The sequence below is a fragment of the Centroberyx gerrardi genome, chromosome 9, assembly GCF_048128805.1.
Source record: "Centroberyx gerrardi isolate f3 chromosome 9, fCenGer3.hap1.cur.20231027, whole genome shotgun sequence".
Lineage (NCBI taxonomy): Eukaryota > Metazoa > Chordata > Actinopteri > Beryciformes > Berycidae > Centroberyx > Centroberyx gerrardi.
In genome coordinates, this window is record NC_136005.1 from 23,727,956 (window position 1) to 23,741,260 (window position 13,305).

Sequence of the window (13,305 nt, forward strand, 5' to 3'; positions counted from 1 at the left end):
TACCCATTTTCTCTCTCTCTTTCTTCTCCATCCTTTCCTTTGTCACTCCCATCTCCCTCTCCATCCTCTCCATCTTTCCATCCAGCCCCAGTCCCTCTTTCCACTCTCTCTCAATGAGCTAGTCAGTCATCCTGTGTTCCAGTCAGAGCTCTATATGCTTCTATACACCCCTCATGGATATGTGGAGCCAGCCAGCCAAATGGCAAACCACGGAGGTCAGACAGCCAGACAGTCGTTCAGCCTGTCTTCCAGTCAAGGCGGTATATTTCAGTCAGCTGATGCCGGGCTTTTCAGGCTTAGTGGAGTCAGTCTGTCAACAATTCAGCCAGCCAGTCTGTGTTCCAGTCAGAGCAGTAACTACTTTACTGTGTGTTCCTGTTAGGTGGAGCCTGGTGGGAAGATATTGGCTCAGAGCCAGTGGCTTGAGGGCCTGCCCCCACCATTAGTTCCAGGAAGTTTTTTTTTTACCATTAGTTGTTAGCTAAGAAATTGCATAAGCGTTTGGTCAAAGTGATTTCACACTTAAAGAGACGTACCAGTTACTCAAAATTCCACACATTGCGTCAGTCTGGCCATTAGATTTTGCTAATTGCTGTTAAAAAGTTGATACTCAGCTAACTATCAGGTGACAAAAAGTGGATGTTCAACAACTTGCCTAGTTGGTACATATCCACAGACTATGTAACCCTAACCCCATTTTTAAACCTAAACCCACCCCTAACCTGGCACTATTTCTAACATTAATCCCAACCCGAAGATTAACCCTAGCCCAGACATTGAATATCTGTAGACTACACAGGACAGAGCTTGTATAACATTCTTGTTCTACTGGTATATAACTGGAGTGATATATTAATATATGGAGCCTGATGGAGACAGGACTTATCTGTTATCTATAACTGGCCCAGGTCACATGGTAGGGTGTTGAGAGACTTCCCATAATCATATCTTCATAGACAGACAAAGTTTGTCTTTGATGGTGGACTGCAGGCAAATTAGTGACAGTGGCACTTAAATATAAATATAACAAGGTGTGAGTACGTGCATTTGTGTCTTTCTCTATAGTACGTTCATCGTTGGCATGCAGCGTTTAGCTCCAGTAACAGTAAAAAAAAATTATTATTGTGAAAACTATGAATCTTCACACCTTAGCTGCAAATTTTCACACAGCTCCCGCAACCTTCTTGTTGTTTTTACGAATAAAGGATCTGTACTTGTTTTATTCGCGAAGCTATGCTGATGCTGACTTCTTTCCGCTCTGCAGAGTGTGTGCATCGTATCCCATGGATCGCTCCGGAGTGTGTGAAGAACGTGAACTACCTGAGTGTGGCGGCTGACAAGTGGGGCTTCGGCACCACCCTGTGGGAGATCTGCTACGATGGGGAGGTCCCCCTCAAAGACAAGAAACTCACCGAGGTGGGGAACACACAAACAAACAAACAAATACTGAATCACTAATACCCTCTTTTTGCTCAAATCTGATCCGTTTCCCTCCTCTCCTGTTTATTCTCTCTGTGTCCCTTCTTCTTCTCCAACCACCTTTGTCCATCAACCCACACCCATGATCCTATCTACCCTTCTTTGCATGCTCTTCCCCATTCATATCCATGTCTCTGTCTCTTGTGTTGAGCAGAAGGAGAGATTCTACGCTACAGAGTGTCAGCTGGCCACCCCAGACTGCAGAGAGCTGGCTGAACTGATGACCCACTGCATGAACTACGACCCCATGAAGAGACCCTTCTTCAGGGCAATCGTCAGGGACATAGACATGCTGGAGGAACAGAGTATGTGTGGATGGGGTTTGGGAGTGTGTGCGCTGTACATGCATGTATGTGTGTGTGTGTGTGTGTGTGTGTGTGTGTGTGTATGAATGACAACTCCAGGAAACATTTTTCTCCCTTTACTTCTTCCTTTAGCGCCACCACAGACAAAGGCATGCTGGAGGAACGAGAGAATGTGTGTATGTGAGGGTGGAGGTTGCGGACGAGTGTGTGGGTGTGTGTGAGCATTGTGTCTTTAAGAGTCCCTGTTAACTGATAGATTTGTTGCCACACAAGGAATGGCCATGATCATTAATGACATGACTAACAACGTAGCAATATTGCAACATTTGTATTGCCATTGCATCAGACTTTTCTTCTTTTTTGGGCGTAAACCTGTTGCGACCAGCCTGTTTCAGAGATATTTTAGATTCACTGGCAGTGTGGCTATAACTTTTCCACAGTCAAGATCCTCTATATTTCAGGGAGAACTGGCAGTGGGTAGTCATGAATCTGACTTCGTAGATCAAGGGAAAGGATTCTGGTTGATGCATGAATAAAAATACATATGATATATAGAAATTTATATTGAAGATGGAAGAAATATTTAGTTTATGAAAGAGTAGTGCTGCATGAACAGACAAACACTTGTTTTTATTGTGAAATCATGAAGCAATAGTATGTGACATCCAAGGATGTGTAGTTGTAATTTGGAGGGCTTTTTTTCTAAAGGAGAAAAAAAAAGTTAAAAAAAATAAGGTCTGCACTCAAAAAACAATGTTCCGGCTTACTTCATTTCCCCTGCATATTGAGGGAGAGCCAAGCAGTGAGATGTTTGTGCCTTACACATTTTATTTTGTATCAAGAAAAATAATTAAAACTAGAAAAATCAGTAAATGTAAGCCATTGAGACAAAAAGGTACAACATTGCACCTTTTTTCTGAATGCACACTGCAAGAAAGACAGGTTGAAAACAGGTGGAGGTGCAATAATTCAAGGCAGCGGTACATTTGACATATGTTGTGGCATACGTTGAATGTTTTGCATGTTTCAGATCACACCTAGAAGCAGTCTAGTAAGCTGTGCAAAGAGAGAAAGTTGTTGACTTGGCCTTGATGTGCATGAGGAAGTTCACTGGGTTCATGATCAGTGATCTGCCCCTTAACTGGGCCCCATGGCAACATACCTCACTCTCTTCTTCCACCTGCTGGCCACAATTGGACACTGCTTTAGCTTATTACCCCTTGACATCTGATATTAAAATCCCACGACAATTACAAGATTAAGTTAACCATATTGAATAATGTTTAAGTACACTTAAGAGGATTGCAATCAAAATTTCCCAAACCAACATCATGATACTTTGGGGTTAATCAGGTTGAATTGCTTTTTTTTTGCTTGCACACACACTTAATACAAGCAGCTTTTAGCCTTATCAAATCCCACATCAACATGCCACTTCTACAGTGATCTGTCTATAGATAGCTGCTGTTGAATGGCCCAGTGTAACAGAATGAGACTAAGTTCAATGATGGAGTTTCCTACTAATAGCCATTTGTAGGAAGTGGAGAGTGATTACAAGTAACAGTAAATTAGTGTGGGGGAAACTTGTATGCTGCGGGGTATGCTTCCTATCAAATGATTGGGCATTTATGATGTATGTTTTAACTAGTGTATGTCATTTATGTTTTCTTTCCCTCTCTTTCAGACCCGTCTATCAAACCTGTGCCCACACCAGAGGTTGACCCCACAATGTTTGAAAAGAGATTCCTGAAGAAGATCAGAGACCTGGGAGAGGTAAGCTAACCCTGCTGTCTTTGTGCTGTCTTTGTGCTGTATTTGTGCGTTTGTGTTTATCTATCTAAATCCTACCGCATATATGAATGACCAAAGATGGCTTCTTGCGTGATCCTTGTCTAGGGCCACTTTGGCAAGGTGGAGCTGTGTCGCTATGATCCCCGGGGCGATAAAACAGGGGAGCTGGTGGCCGTCAAGTCGCTGAAGCCTGAGAACCGAGATGAGCAGAGCAACAACCTCTGGAGTGAGATTGGCATCCTCAAGGAGCTCTACCATGAAAACATTGTCAAATACAAGGGCATATGCCAGGAGGAAGGTGAGATGGAGAGAACACACACACAGAAGCACACACAGACACGAACAAGTGCACACAGACACACATGAAAGCACACATGGACCCGTGTAAGCATGCATGTACACACACCCTTCTCTCTATATGTTCAGCACCGTCTCGTTTGTGTGTGTATTTATGTGTGTAAATCTGTGTGTTTAGGTGGTCGGGCCATCAAGCTGATCATGGAGTACCTTCCAGCTGGCAGTCTGAAGGAGTTTCTCCCCAGGCACAGAGGCAAAGCCACCCTCAACACCCTGCTGAGCTACGCTATCCAGATATGCCAGGTAACACAGTCGCTTTTCACAGACCTGCTGGCTCAGACAAGCTGGTACCACCGACATTTCTGCATTTAAAACCTCTACAGGCAGAGGAGATATGGACTCCATTTGGCCTTTGTTGGCAGTGAAAGGCATGCTGTTTTAGATGGTGATCTGTTTCAGCCGTCAATCTGTAGCCAATACTGGACTACTATGTAATTTGTCAAAGACATATCGACAACGATACATAAAGGCAGACGCAGTACAGTATACAGTATACACAGTGTACAGTACAGTATACACTCAGCATTCAATCACTATGTGCAGTCAGGTTGAGCTGCTTTCTGGTACGTGCTCCAGTGAAGTAGAGTAACAATAAAGTACCAATTCATAAGGCATCTTAAGTAGAGGGGACTACTTAATGTACATAAGGGTTATATGAGTAACATACATGAATCTGAATGCCTGCATTATAATACATTTTGAATCTGGTGTGGTTCTTTGATGCAAGACTCTCTTTAGCCATATAGTTATTATTTAACCCGTGGAGTTTTTGTGCAATGATGTTACCATTACCATAATGCTGTTACCATACTATTAGTGTTACCATTGTTACCTGATTGGATTTCATATAATGGTCCCAATGGTTCCCAAAAACACCTCAGCTATAACATCGTCTTTTTCCATTATGCACCAAGAGATGTAGATGATCTCTCTGCATAGCTACCATGTACCATATGCTAAAACCACACATCTCTGTCACTCAGCCCTCTAATCCTGGTCTCCCTGTTGTTCCTAGGGAATGGACTACCTGGGATCTCGGAATTACATCCACCGGGACCTGGCTGCCCGAAACGTTCTGGTGGAGAACGAGAGGACGGTGAAGATCGGAGATTTCGGCCTCACCAAGAGCATCAAGGACAGTGAGGGCTACTACACCGTCAAGGACGACCACGATAGCCCCGTGTTCTGGTGAGAGGAGAGGAGGGGAGGAAAGAGGAGATGGAATTTTACTCCGTCAAACTCGACCATGATAGCCTTGTCTTCTGGTGCGAGAGTGGCCAGGAAGGAAGGAGGGAGGGAGAAAACAGGGAAAGGGGATAGTGGGGGATATAAGGGCAATGATGAAAGAGGGATCGCTTGGAGACAGGCAAAATATGAATAAAAGAGAGAGAGAGTAGAAGAAAAGCAGAGTGGGGTTTCAGTTCACTTTGAATTCAACCGATGTAGGTAGTGGATAATCTTAATAAAGGGAAAAAGAATCAATTAAAAATGTGAAAACATCTTTAACAGTCTTTTCATCCAAAGGTACATGACTCAAATTCTTTTCATCAGTAAATTAACTGGGGTGTCAGTTGACATTTTGCATTGACTGAATAGAGAGGGAACTGAGCCCAACCCCGATCAATAGGACCAGGGAGCACTGAGATGACAGAAAAACAGGTAGTGAACAGACTGGGAAGGATGGGAAATGTGCAGAGGTTTTTAAGCAGGTTAATTTGTTAAATGGCCAGGGCCTGAGTCTATATTCAATAAGATGAGATACTAACCTGGGGTTTGTTTTTAATTGTATTTTTACAGAACAAATATTACTGAGAAACGTGGTTTTGTTCACTGACCCTAGCTTGGCTCTACTTTGGGGAGCCTCTGTGAAAACATTGTAGTGATAAGATTATAATAATCCCATTTTAATTAAATGGACAAATATGATCTTAGTGCTAATATTCTTTCGAGCAACCGAGCCAAGTGTATTTTTCATAAAAGTAAAGAATATCTAGACAGTAAGGGAAATATGCCGTAGGGGCCTTTTCTCTCCTTTAGTATTTCAATGCATCTGAAGGCGTGAAAAGCTGAGGCATAAAAAAAAGTGTAAAAGCAAGTATATAAAAGTAATGCCATGCACCCTAATAGCCCCTGTAGAACCAGGGCATACAACCTGTATTTAGGCTGCAAGCCTTTGACGTGCGTTTGAGGAAAAACCCTGTATGTGCAGTATAAAGATACTGAAGGACGCTTGTTCTGTGTGTCTCAGGTATGCTCCAGAGTGTCTGATGCACTGCAAGTTCTACCTGGCTTCAGATGTGTGGTCCTTCGGTGTGACGATGTACGAACTCATCACCTACTGTGAGACCAAGTCCAGCCCGATGACGGTCAGTACACACACACCTGACATGATATACTGTACATCATACATACCTGTGTTGCAGAAATACGACACAGAATTGCACAGAATTGTTCTGATATAACGATAGGGACACACACACACACACACACACACACACACACACACACTCTCATTTGTATGTGGCAGATGGTGTCAGTGTCTGGCCAGAGCAGCAGATGACAGACTCAGCCGGTGGCTTTGCCCAAACTGCAGCCTGTGCCAATGTGAAGGGCTCGGTTCACCAAAAACACCTTCCATTTACATTAGGCTTTTAACTGACACTGTTATCCAGAGTAACTTAACACAATAAAGAGGTGCACAGGACATGTGAATGTTAACAAAGAGGGAACAGGTTAAAAGACCTTTTCATTACAGTCTAAAAAGGGAAAACCATTACATTTAAAACATAGGTTTTAAAATCCTTTTGTTCCTCTAAATGCAGCCATTTACAGAAGCTTCTCATAGTGTTTACATAGACCGACACTAATCAGAGTGAGGTACAGAGTGAATTACAGTGCTGAAATGATTGTGGGTTTGTTGAATGAGTGTGTGTGTGTGTGTGGTGTCTGCAGGGCTTAGAGACCACGTTTTAGATTCACAAACTATTCTTGAAAATAAATAAATAAATAAACTCACTCCACGTGGGTTTTTGTTTTTGATGCGTTTTATACAATCATATTCAGCGAAGCAAAGCAATATTTACAATTACCAATGGAATGCGAGTAAAGTTTTTTTTTATCCAATTTATCCAGTCCAATTTTGAATCCAATCCAATAACAGCAAGCTACTTTCTATCACCATGTAGCACCGATTCCGTGGTGTAGCACAGCTGAAATATGGAAACGAAGTTCATGAAAGCTGGCGGAGATACACGCGTCACTGAGAGAGGAGTAAAAAACAAACGGCGATAGGTATGGGTTGAATAAACGGGTGGAGACGGGAAACCGTTTGACACTTGGTGCGACAAATTAAGAGAACCGGGTGTTTGTTCTGCACTGTGAGCTCAACCAGCAGAAAGAAAGTGCTCTTTCCACATGAGGTCAATCCAGACACAACGCCGCTGTGCGCGCGCTCCGATATCTGAGCACACCGGAGCGACAGTTAAGCTGCCGCTCCAGCAGCAATGACAGACCGGAACGTGATCTGTCTTTCACAATTTACAATCCTCATTCAGCATCAAAATGTGGCATTGCTTTGGCTGTTCTCTACAGAGCTCCCCAGGGGTCACCTGGTAAGAAAAAAATAATTGATGTGGAAATCCATACAGGCACCGATTGGTAAACCGCACGGCTCCATGTGCACGGAATAGTAAACTGTGCGCATGGATTACTAAAACCGTACGCACGGATTAGTAAACCGTGCGCATGGATTAGTAAACCGTGCCCTCAAATTAGTAATCAGTGCGCATGGAGTCCTAAACCATGCCCGCGGATTAGTAGACCTGCACACGGATTTGTAATATGTATTGATGACGTCAACAGGGACACCACAGCGGCCCACAGAGTTGCATATACAGTTTAATTAACATGCTTTTTCTACAAGCATGATTTATAGGGAGTAAATGGGTTTCATATTGTCACCAAAACATATTGGATCATAAATTAGACCTACTGATGTGATTAATCAATGGTTATGGTTCACATATGGTCTAGGTGCCTAATGGCTATTACAGCTCACTATATGTATGCCAAGCTGTGTGTAATGGCTCTGGCTCACTGTATATAGGCCTAAAAGTCCCTCTTTGATGTTAGCAGCATAGATATGACAAATCTGTGCGCATGGTTTACTAATCCATGGGCACGGTTTAGGGCACGGAGTAAATTGTAAGAAAACCGTGCCCACTGATTTCCCATCATTTTTTTTGTACCAGGTGACCCCTGGGGGGCTCCACAGGTATCCTTATTGCACTAGGTTTACAGATTAATAATGCTGTGTGTTGAATATTCATTCATTCAGCTCAGAAATGTGTCAAAATGTGTGTTTTCGTTGTTCTTCTTATTGGACTAGTTTTATAGAGAAATGAATGATGCAATGGTGCAGTGTGCTGACTACCCCACCCCACCCCCCCCAAAAATCAGTCAGGAACATTTCAGGCTCACAATGTTTTTTTTCTTTAAGCCCTGTGTCTGTCTTTTCTGCATTAAAATAGCTCATGTTAGTCATCACCGTCTTTGGCCCCGGTCTCACTGGAGTCGTGCAGTGTTTTCCACAAGAGTCTCCTCTTTCTTCCCTGCTGTTTTGTTGTGATAATTTGTGGCTGAATGTAGGACTGTCTGTGGTGCACAAGGCTGTACATCCCAGCTCTCCAAACACAAATATCTTCACAGAGAATTTATTTAGCCGCAATACAACAGTTAACAGATAATCCTTCCAGGATACACCTTCCTGAAAAATAACATGGACATTTTTGTTTTGGAGCCGGTATTGGATGGTACTGTGCACTGTTGCTTTCGTAACTTGTTTTTGTCCTCACCCACACAGCTGTTCCTCGATATGATTGGCCGAACCCACGGTCAGATGACTGTCATCCGACTGGTGAAGGTGCTGGCGGAAGGGAAGAGGTTGCCACGCCCTGAAGGCTGTCCCGAGCCCGTAAGAATCAGTCTTCTTATTACCAGCAGGGCCTGTACTTAGAAAGTATGCACACTTTAGTGTAAAGCTCGCTCTGGTTAAAGCTTTCGGCTGTTTATTTTTATTTACTCTGCTTGAAGAAAACTTTTCACAGAGACAAATATATATGAAGAGAGAGAAAGGGCGGAGAGAGCAAGGGGCTGGGAGGTCATTAATCATAATGGCCGGCTCTTGACTGGGAAAACCCCAATTCGACTATTGATTTGTCTCTCTCTTTCGCATCTTTTATTCTGTCAAACTCTGTTGCGAATACCCGAGATCCTACACTGCAAACAGAGGCCGCTGTCTTACCTAAACCAGTAATATAAATAATGCGGGAAACACACATGAACTCTCTTGAAACTGTGTGTGAAGTATGTCATGATCCTTCAAGATCATTCGCTACCGGAATACTCACCTGTTTAATTTACAGAAATACTGTCTCTTCCACAGTGATTGTATTTGAATATTTTACTTGAAGAGAATACTTTCCATTTGAATATTTTCCCTTTTCTAGCAGTGGGTCAATTTTTTTTACATTGTTTGGGACATTGAGAAGTTCATTTATGGTGTCAAGCTCCAGAGAAATATCAAGTAAAGCTACAATATGTGTCACAGTGAAATGTGCAACTGGCCAGAAATTTCAGTCATTCTATACAGGTGTCTCACCATATAATGCTAATGACATTATCACGTTGTTGGATAATGTTGATTATTATAATGTTGGTTGTTGAGTCCTAACTAGTCAAAATAAGGACACCATAACAAGGAAACTTTCCATTGCTTTTCAAATCGTATCAGATCAGATCGAATCAAAAATGAATGAAGTCGAGTCGCATCAGGTGCTCAAAAATATCGTTCCTGTATTGAGTCACTGTGTATCGAGATTCATGTTGAATCACTGTCACATCCCCTGTGTGTGTGTGTGTGTGTGTGTGTGTGTGTGTGTGTGTGTGTGTGTGTGTGTGGCAGGTGTATGAGCTGATGCGTAAGTGCTGGGAGCACACCCCCGAGAGGAGAATCACCTTCAAGCGCCTGATCGAGGGGCTGACCCGCATGCAGCAGCAGCGCTAACCGCGAACCAGCCACCTTTGACCTCACGACCTTTGAGACTCCGGGAGGTGAAGCTGACCTCGGCAGATGGGGCCAGATTCAAACGGCAAAACTGACCCCGGATCAGCATCTACGGGGGCAGCTTCATCCTACTTTTACTAAGAGAGAGACAATCCTCGAGGATCAGAGTTCAAAGTTCGCCCAAGGCCATGTCCCTGCTTACCCATGTATCAACCTACCACATCAAGACATGTACTCCTCGTCCACTATATTTTTTAGTCCACTATATTTTTAACTTTTTGCGTTCGTCGACGATTTCCTCGTCATATTTTTCCCATATTTGTCATATTTTGCTGTATGAATAGCTCAGAGAATATATCACGCTCTATTGGCCTACAAGAAATCAATCCTGTACAACCCTGTAGCTTTAGCCTTCGCTGAATGTGACCTTATTTCTAACAAAGAACTTCCAAGTGTAGCCAACAGACTGAGCTGTGTGCTTTGAGAGGAAGGTGAGACCTCGCCTGCGAAGCACTGCTGGACTCACACAGTGCGCTCCATAGGCCTTCTTCTTCTGATCGTGTGGACTCGTGCGGCCGATGTTGCTCTCGCTTCCGATGCAGATGCAAGCTTAGAGGATGGATACGTCGTAACATGCACATACCCACACACAGTCATACCGGTTGTGTTGGTTTCTTTGTTTTTTTTTCTTTTTTTGTACGATTCATGGCTCTCTAATCAACGTTCATGTGGTTTCTTCCTCTTCAAGTAACCATCAAAGGATCGGATCTGTGCCACAGAGTCAAAAAATCACATCTTTTGCATTGTGTAAATCCAACAAGGTCTCCTGTTTGAGGTAGTCTGGTTTATACTCTGTATCTCTGATCTGCCGGTTTGTTGAATACTGTAGCAGACCTTTTTCATAGGACCTGTATGCGTCCGGACGGTCAGGCCAAAACCTCACAAACCTGTATTGCAGTATGTGTTGATTGTAGAGTGAGAGATGAAGAAAGTACCAGTGAGAGACACTTGGGGGCAGTAGAAGTCAGCTTAATCTTTCTAATTCTTACCATAGCTTTACACTTATGTTCACGTCTATAAGAGCCACAAATACTTAATGTAATGTCTGTGTATTGCAAGAAGAATTTGTCAAAGATTGTATGTTTTTATCTTGAGCCGATTGTCATTGTTGTTGTAGGATTGAAGTGTATATGGAAGGACGTGTAGGAGGTGCGGTGAGTCTGAAGTGAGATCGGTTAAGCAGTAATTTTCACTGATTCGTTATTCGTCATGTTATTTTTTAAGTTGCACACAATATCCAATTTCTTTTAATGACATGAAACATTCACAAGGATGTTTGTGCATTTTGTTTTATTTCTGTGTAACATTTATTTTTATTTTTAATTCACAGATATGCCAGAAACTTATCAAAGTATATTCTATCTACTCTGTATACGGATATGAGTTGAGCAGAGGGTTTATTCTGATATTAAGTGAGTGAAGTTAAATCCATCAATAGAGAATTCACTTGTGAGCCATGTAGCTATAAAACCTTGCTCAGTCACATTATCACAAGCGATTATGAATGGTCAGTTTTACTCATCGTGATTTTATGGCTTTTACTGTGAATGTTTGCAGAAAGGCAAAAAAAAAAAAGGACTGCTAGGGGGACAAACTTGAGCTTCAGTCCACATTTTATTTAGGAATGTAAAAGACAATTCCTTCTGCTCAAAATAGGAGAAAAGAAATATATATTTTTCAAAAGAATAAGACAAAAGTATGACTTATGGAAAAATGTCCATAAATACACAATGAAAAAATAAATAAAATCAGTGTCCGTTGTGTTCTGTGTGTCAGTCCAAAAGCGTCAAATGCAATATTATTAACTACTCAAAACAGTTTGTTCTGTATATTACAGTGGTAAGTAAGCATGCTAAAATTCAATTGCTTCTAGAAATACCTTATTCACAGTAAAACAATATCAATGTCAGTGTGATATAAAATATTGCAAAATCTACAGTAGATTTCAGGTCAGAAAAAAATTCCACATACTTTAAAAGCAAACTGTGTACAAAGCAATGAGCACAGCATATCTATATCTATATATATCTACAGCCATTAAAATGTCCCAAAAAGTCAGAAATACTTGAGTATTGCAAAGCTTTGTGATCAACACACACACATACAGTCATCCACTACTGCCAGTCCAGTCTCACTATTGACCTTGTGTAATATACAGTATACATACTGGGACAACAGCTACGCACTTAAGCCTAGAGGATACGGGTCAGAGGATACACTTACACAAGAAAGTCTGGATTTGAACCTTAAGTGAACCAGCTGTGTTTTTTATGTTCATCCTACAATGAAAAGATCAAAACTAGATGGCGTAAGGTTACAAATCAGATTTCCTGCTTCTATCAAATGTAACATTTCTGGAAAAACAAAACTAATACTGACCATCTGGGGAAAAGATCTTGACTGCATTTCCCAAAAGCATTTTCGTGTCAAGATCGCTGCTGCATTTACAGCTGAACGAACAAAGATCAGCTTGGGCTGCATTTACACAGCAACACATTTTGAAAATCTGATCTTTTCATGGCTGCCTCGGTAAGGAGAAGCGACGCGGACTCTGACTTGTTCCTGTTTAGACAGACGAGAAAAGATCACCGGCGTTACAAGGGGTTCAAGAACATGTTGTGCTCCTGTGTAAATGCGGCGTTTGTGCTATGATACTGTCAGGGAGCCGGGCCCCTTTGTGTACAATCATTATGAGGGTTTCATGTCTGAAACAATGGATATCCCCTACAGCGGATATCACTACAAAGGCTAACACCACTCAGGAGCGTCCCGTGTGAAAGACGAGTGTCCAACATGCCCCGATGACTTGCCTGGTTAAATAAAGGTTCATTTAATTAAAAAAAGATAGTTAGATAGATACATTCTACATCGACAAGGGCCCACAGACCTTGTTTACACTGCCAACATTTTAGGATAGTAGGTAAATTAAGTTCTTAGTTGACAAGATAACACTTTTGCAGACTGAGGATCCAGTCCGTAAAAGTGTTATTGAGTTAAGAGATATAGAATGATGCATTTCAGGTAAGGATTTTCCAAAACTGACGTATAGCATTTTGGAAAAAAGACCTCTTAAAATATTGCCCTAATTCAAAAATCTGCTGCAAAACCCTCAGTGAAAATGTGGCTATAGACAAGAAGAGCTTCCAGGTGAAAAACACTACAGAGGCACAGACGTGGCACAGACACCACTCCTATCTGATGGGACAGTGTGAGTCAGTTTGTCTCATTGTTGTCTGTCAGTTGTCTCAT

At 42.1% G+C, this 13,305-nt stretch overlaps 2 protein-coding genes across 2 annotated transcripts in view; one reads left to right on the plus strand and one right to left on the minus strand.

The window, feature by feature from the left end:
- The window catches only part of LOC139911816 (tyrosine-protein kinase JAK1), a 53,819-nt gene extending 42,100 nt beyond the window's left edge, over nucleotides 1-11,719 (plus strand). The window contains exons 17-25 of the mRNA XM_078285842.1: nucleotides 1,265-1,416; nucleotides 1,634-1,784; nucleotides 3,469-3,557; nucleotides 3,681-3,873; nucleotides 4,051-4,175; nucleotides 4,948-5,120; nucleotides 6,181-6,298; nucleotides 8,794-8,904; nucleotides 9,895-11,719. Of these exons, the coding sequence (XP_078141968.1) occupies nucleotides 1,265-1,416; nucleotides 1,634-1,784; nucleotides 3,469-3,557; nucleotides 3,681-3,873; nucleotides 4,051-4,175; nucleotides 4,948-5,120; nucleotides 6,181-6,298; nucleotides 8,794-8,904; nucleotides 9,895-9,996 (1,214 nt within the window). The 3' untranslated portion in view covers nucleotides 9,997-11,719. The remainder of the gene's footprint in view (nucleotides 1-1,264; nucleotides 1,417-1,633; nucleotides 1,785-3,468; nucleotides 3,558-3,680; nucleotides 3,874-4,050; nucleotides 4,176-4,947; nucleotides 5,121-6,180; nucleotides 6,299-8,793; nucleotides 8,905-9,894) is intronic.
- The window catches only part of raver2 (ribonucleoprotein, PTB-binding 2), a 76,661-nt gene continuing 74,718 nt past the window's right edge, over nucleotides 11,363-13,305 (minus strand). The window contains exon 17 of the mRNA XM_071904220.2: nucleotides 11,363-12,618. The gene's annotated coding sequence lies outside the window, so the exon portion shown is untranslated. The remainder of the gene's footprint in view (nucleotides 12,619-13,305) is intronic.